This window comes from Bidens hawaiensis, unplaced genomic scaffold, assembly GCF_021521415.1.
Source record: "Bidens hawaiensis isolate Kalapana, Puna unplaced genomic scaffold, B.hawaiensis_p1.1 tig00022670_1, whole genome shotgun sequence".
NCBI classification, from domain to species: domain Eukaryota; kingdom Viridiplantae; phylum Streptophyta; class Magnoliopsida; order Asterales; family Asteraceae; genus Bidens; species Bidens hawaiensis.
In genome coordinates, this window is record NW_027493535.1 from 198,845 (window position 1) to 205,126 (window position 6,282).

Consider the following 6,282-nt stretch of genomic DNA (forward strand, 5'->3'; position numbering starts at 1 on the left):
ATTGTTTTAACCGTCAGCCCATGTGCATGATCCATTTAGCACCCACATAAAAGATCATCTATAATGGATTTATGTTTCTGTTTTTCATTTAACCTTTGTTTTTACACTTTTAAGCTTCTTGAATTATCCACACCTTGCAGCAAAGAGAAAAGGAGCAAACCAATTTTGACCAGTCAAACTTTTTTTCATTTAGTCTTCCAACAATATACAAATGCAAAGTCAAACATAAATACCATGTTTGATATATATCAAAATCAATACAGTATTTAAAGTCAAGAAACCATATCCGCAAATCAAACTTTTATTCAAATATAGATTCCTTTGGTGTAAAGAACTCAAGTTTGACTTTCATGTTTATTTTACCAGTTGAGTTGACTTTTGCACCATAACCAAAATTAGACTTCTTGGCTTCACTGGGCTTCCATAAACTATAATTTGCTCTCTTCACTTCTTGCAGTTTCAAAATCTTTAATGGCTGTTGCAGTTCAAGAAATAGAACTGCAAATAACAGGTACATAAACATTAAACAATTATATACATATAAATCATGTTCTTAAACTTTTGATAACTTTATTAACTTCTTTTTGAATCTTGGCAGCTAAAGATGAAATATCCAATGAAGCAACAAGTTCTACCAACCCGAATCAGGCTGCCGCAACCAAACACTACCGATGGTGGTTGCGAGTGGTAGTTTATATCATCTTTCTGTTAGCCGGTCAGGCAACCGCCACCTTGTTGGGTGGACTTTACTATGACAAAGGTGGCAACAGTAAATGGATGGCCACCCTTGTCCAATCAGCCGGTTTCCCAATCTTGATACCCGTCCTACTTTCCGTCCCATCATCCGTCACATCAGCGCCACCTGCCACCACCGTCAGCCTCCTATACTTATTTTTCGGCCTGCTTTTGACAGGTGACAACTTGATGTATTCATATGGTCTCTTATACCTTCCGGTTTCAACATACTCTTTACTCTGTGCAACACAGTTAGCCTTCAACGCAGTCTTTTCGTTTCTTTTCAACTCCCAAAAATTCACAGCTTTGATTATTAATTCTCTAATCCTCCTCACGGTGTCCGCCTCGCTTGTGGCGGTCAATTCTGACTCGGATAACTCGTCAAAGATCCCAAAAGGTAAATACATTATCGGGTTTTTCTGCACATTAGGTGCATCGGCTGGTTATTCTTTGTATCTGTCACTTTTGCAGCTGTCATTTGAAAAAGTGATCAAAAGCGAAAACTTTAGAGTTGTGCTAGAAATGCAGATATACCCGTCAATGGTGGCGGCTGCTGGTTCGGTAGTGGGGCTTTTCGCTAGCAGTGAATGGAGCGAGTTGAAAACTGAGATGGATGATTATGAAAAAGGGTCTGTATCGTACATAATGACGCTTTTGTGGACGGCTATCGCATGGCAAATATGTTCGGTTGGGATTTTGGGATTGATATTTGAAGTGTCATCTCTTTTCACAAATGTGATTAGTACATTGGGGCTGCCTATTGTTCCGGTTCTTGCGGTTATATTTTTTGGAGATAAGATGGATGGCGTGAAGGCTATCGCGTTAGTTGTTGCTGTTTGGGGCTCAGTTTCGTATGTGTATCAACATTACCTCGATGACTTGAAACTAAAGGCAAAGATGAGGTTACTTGTGAGTGCCAATGATGGTTGTGATACTGTTTAAACACACTTGGTATAGTCTCTTTTGAAATTTCATAAACGATCAGTGTGTTTTCAATCCAGTTTGTTAAAAATGGTTGGTTTAGGCGGTTTATGTATTTATGTATTCAAAACGCATATTTTACAACACGTAAACGCATATTTCATAATGCGTGAGCATATTAAAGTGACCAGTACACGCTTAACATGGCTCGTGAACCCAAATACAATTAATCTGTATAATTAAATGTCATTTTCATAAACACTATCACGCGCATGTTCAAAAAGCAAGTAAAATGACACGGCGCGTTTAACACGACAAAATGTAGCAAGTTCATCAAACTAGGTAAGAAGCTGCAATATTAGTTAACAGTACTCGGTATAGTTTCCGACACAAAAAAAAAGAAAAAAAGGTTAAGACTGTGTTATGGGTATCTTTGAGCGCCTCCAGACTCTTCCACGTCATCATGTATCTTCAATATCACCTTCAAAATGGGTAGAGCCACTTTCAGTGCCATCAGAGTAACGTCGCCAAAGCCCCTTTCTGACTTGTACCCCAATCAAATTGACCCACGTGGAAGGTGAGGGCACATTGGTGTCATAACACTCAGTCTAAGGGTTTCTTTACACAAAAGTGAATGACAATGATGAGAAAAATCTTAGGTTGCATATCTACATTTACCCGCCTAACCCACAAAAATAAAATATATAAATTATATTTGAAAGAGAAAAATAATCATAATATACATTTGCGAAGTTTCGTTTATATATGGTCTTTTCGAAGTTTCATTTATGTATGGACATGTGAGAACAATTTCACACATATAGTCAAGAGGTACGGAAACCTTGAGTTGCACATCCACATTTACATGCCGAAGCCACAAGCATCTTTATTATATACGCGAAAATAATGCATAGGCGATATGGGGGCGATTGTCATGTTATTTTAAGTCATTATTGAAGGGCAAATTTCTTATATGCAAGTAAAAGTAAATATGCAATTCTCAGCCATTGATCTATCTCATTGCTACAAGTACTAATCTAATATTATAATTTCCAAGGAAAATGAAAAAACAGTTAATGCGCATCTTCAAAGTTAGCATTCATCTTACTTCTTTATCCTGTGATAAAATAAATAAATAAATAAAGGCATTCTAACTGGAAAATCGATGGTAATCATGGTGTATGATATCTAGCCGATTAAATTCACAAGACCTGGATCCTTAGATTTATGTTAATATGCCTAAGGGTTGTGTAACCACGGCTCACGGCTCACGGCCTGCATCTTTATTAGAAACGGTCTAAAAAACATAAAAAGATAACCAACAGCATGATCCTTGACCTTCTATGATGAAATAACTTATTACTATTTATAAAAAGATAGCAAAATAACTATAAGCAAACAATTATGTGCTTATCCTTCTACTTCGTCGTGTTTGGAAGCCGGGCCCATGGGTCCAAAGGAGGAACGGGCTCCTTTTCCCATCATCCCTTATTTCCTCATACCTTGCGGCACATGCCCTTAAAACACTCTTGATGAAATGCATACTGTTCTGGTCAACAACGATGTAGCATAGCCAACGTAAGCATCTTCATTGTCTTCAATCTGTATAATATCTGCTGGACTATCTTGAGCATACTAAAACTGCCAGCAAACCCGATGAGAAGAGTAATCTTGAATAATATCTTAACCAACTAATTTACATATATATATACTCTAAAATTACAAACTTTCAACTAAAAGTTCAAATGCATACAAAACAGCTATGTTTATATTTCACCTAGCAAACATGCTACAAAGTAATTTTTTATTTTAAAGAATTGGCATAAAATACCATGATTGGTTTAAGTTATGACTTAATAATTAAAAAATAAATAAGTTAAACGGGCCAACCTGCGAACCCGTCAAGTCAACCAAAACATGAATGGGAGGTAAAACAAATGAACGGAGGTTAGTCTTAGACCCCCAAAAATATTATAAATTTGAACCCACAAACCTCAAGCGTGCAACTTCTTAAACTTAGGCCCCAAAAGTGTAAACCAGGCCAAACCACATTTACCATTTGTGTAATTAACTCTTTAAATTTATTGATCTAAGAGATTTAGTTGTTATTTGATACTCTTTGATTTATATTTTCTCATTTAATTTAATCTCCAAATTTTAAATCCCATAATTTAATGCAAACATTTATTTAGTCATAAATGTTAAGTCCTTAAGCCATTAATACTACTCTAATTTTAATTATTATTATTATGCTTTTACTATTTTTTTCTTTTATGGATATTTCAACCACATGTGATCACTGATCAGAAATTGTGTGCATTATGATATGGCATACAGTTAAACATATAATGTCAGGGAAAACTTGTCGGACTTGCACCAAACACAGTATAACACACCAAAAAGTTGATTATTTTCATTAGTCAGCCATAAGTACCAATGTATGCCCATCTTCACAGTCAGTATACATACTTATCTATCACACGAAAACAAAACTGAGGCAATAAAAATACAAATTTAGATGGTATATTTTTCAGGTTATAATGGTGTCAGATAAAGACTGAATAAATTCACAACGTCTGGATTCATAGAGTTATGCTAACACCACCTTAGGGTTTGGTAATCATGGTCGGCAGCCTATATCTCTTTAATAAAAAACAGTCGAAAAAAATGAAAGATACTTAAACCAACAATACAATCCACGGCCCTCAATAACAACATAATTTATTACTATTTTTAAAAGAGATAGCGCGGTATGCGCCACTCACAAAGTAAAAGCGAAAAACACACCACAAAACACTACTTCATTCAACTCACTATAAGTAAACTAATTGGCGCTTACCCTTTTACGCCTTCTTTTTGGCAAAAACGGCACCCGTGGGTTCGAAGGAGAAACGGGCTCCTTCTCCCACCAGTCTTCATACCTTGTAGACACCTGCCCTTTGGACTCTCTTGATGGAATGTATACACTTCCGGTCAACGGTGTAAAATATTCAGCCCAAGCATTTTCATTGTCTTCAATCTGTAAAATATCTGCTGGGAACCCAAACTGCCTGCAAATCCGATGAGGAGAGTAAGATTGCATAACATCTAATATTCCAACTAACTTACAAGCCCTCAAACACCGGGCATAAGATTCCACTTCCTCTGTATTAATTTCTTCCCACGACCCGAGTTTAACATAACCGCTCTTGGAAATGAAATGATTAGTATCATAAAGCCGCCACAAAAAATATTCTTTCCAGGTACCATCTTCTAGGTCACCAACATTTACAGCCACATCCAGCCTGCACCATCGGGCCAATCTAGTTTCACCAACGTTTTGTATAGCATGAGGTCTCACATTTGAAAACCTTTCCCAAATCCAAGCCTGGACGTAGCACATAGGAGAAAATACCACCTTCACAACATCGCTTCTAACTTTTTGCAGGACATCGATAATAGCATCTTGTAAAAGGTGCAGGTCCCGATACAGCGTTGCTAAGATAGCAGGTGCCAAAGCTATTTTTCGCCCTCTGGCTAGTAGAATAGCCAAGTGAAAAGTTTCAGGCAAAACTGTGTCTTTCACAGAGGCAAAAAGATATTTTGACAGCCAAAATGCTAAAAACGCCGGATGTTCAAGAGCATTTTGTTTACCCTTGAAAATTTTCATCCATGCAGAAAAAGAGGCCTTTTTTGCAGGAGATCTAACTAGTAGTTTGTACGCTTTTACTAGTGGCATGATCCTCGGGACTCTCAACTTGACAGGTGACAGGAGCTCCTAGAACAGAGAAGCCTCCTATGACCATTAGGTCTTCGAGGGTTACAGTCATTTCACCCCATGGTAAAATAAATGTATTCGTTTTTGGGGACCACTTACGCCCTGCTTGCGGTGCACGCATATAATGTATATATGTGTGAACCCTCGGGTGGGCAAAAGCGAAATTGCATTAATTTTGACGTTATTTTACCAATATCGTGAAAATAACGTTAAAAGTGGCGGAAGGTTAATCAGGCATCATGTGGTGGCGTTGATAGCCGAAAGACAAGGGTACACGCACCAATCGGTCGGTGTCCCGATGGTTGAGTGTTATGTGTCTTATGTCCAAGGCTTGATGCAAAACTACTATCGAGCCGAGGGTCTCACCGGAAGCAGCCTCTCTATCCCTATGGGGTAGAGGTAAGGCTGTCTACATCTTACCCTCCTCAGACCCTACTATAGCTTTGCTATTGATGGGATATACTGAGTACGATGATGATGATGATGATGATGTTTTTGGGGACCACTTCTCAGAAAACCAGAGAAGCAGCATCTCATTTTTGGGAATTCTTAAACCAGAATCCATGATAGCATCATGAATTCCGGTTGGCTCCCACACCTTGTTTCATGACATCAACCCACTCCGTGTTGTGGATCAACCCACCCTATAAAAGTGACATTTTGATGATCCGCGCCAAGGGAGAAAATGGTGGAGGTGGGTTTAGAAGGGTGCTCGGCTGGGGTCCGAACGGAGAGGTTTGGTTTCAAGAATTGTGTTGTTTGAAGCATGCGACTGCTTGATGACACGACCATCCTTTCCGTTCTTTCATCAGAAACGATGCTGCTTCTCCTTGACATTTTTTAAAACGCAAGAGCAAGAAAGCACAAAG

At 38.2% G+C, this 6,282-nt stretch overlaps 2 protein-coding genes across 2 annotated transcripts; one reads left to right on the top strand and one right to left on the bottom strand.

The window, feature by feature from the left end:
- The first annotated feature begins 422 nt into the window (after positions 1-422).
- On the top strand, positions 423-1,708 carry LOC143565974 (putative purine permease 11). Its single transcript, XM_077052786.1, has 2 exons — positions 423-511; positions 599-1,708. Exons 1-2 carry the CDS (start codon positions 472-474, stop codon positions 1,675-1,677), a joined length of 1,119 nt encoding a protein of 372 aa, XP_076908901.1. The 5' UTR covers positions 423-471; the 3' UTR covers positions 1,678-1,708.
- A 2,772-nt stretch (positions 1,709-4,480) lies between these two features.
- Positions 4,481-5,978, bottom strand: LOC143565990 (serine/threonine-protein phosphatase 7 long form homolog). Its single transcript, XM_077052799.1, has 3 exons — positions 5,899-5,978; positions 5,358-5,487; positions 4,481-5,290 (listed from the first exon to the last, which is right to left on the bottom strand). The coding sequence occupies exons 1-3, from the start codon at positions 5,976-5,978 to the stop codon at positions 4,481-4,483; spliced, it is 1,020 nt and encodes a 339-aa protein (XP_076908914.1).
- Positions 5,979-6,282: the final 304 nt, after the last annotated feature.

Bases quoted from the DNA above. Each gene is read 5' to 3' on its own strand.
- LOC143565974 (XM_077052786.1), top strand. From the start codon at position 472: ATGGCTGTTGCAGTTCAAGAAATAGAACTGCAAATAACAG. The intron at 512-598 runs GTACATAAACAT...GAATCTTGGCAG, and splicing joins AATAGAACTGCAAATAACAG to CTAAAGATGAAATATCCAAT.
- LOC143565990 (XM_077052799.1), bottom strand. From the start codon at position 5,978: ATGGATTCTGGTTTAAGAATTCCCAAAAATGAGATGCTGCTTCTCTGG. The intron at 5,488-5,898 runs ATCATCATCATC...AAAAACGAATAC, and splicing joins TGGTCCCCAAAAACATCATC to ATTTATTTTACCATGGGGTG. The intron at 5,291-5,357 runs GTACAAACTACT...AAAATTTTCAAG, and splicing joins ATCATGCCACTAGTAAAAGC to GGTAAACAAAATGCTCTTGA.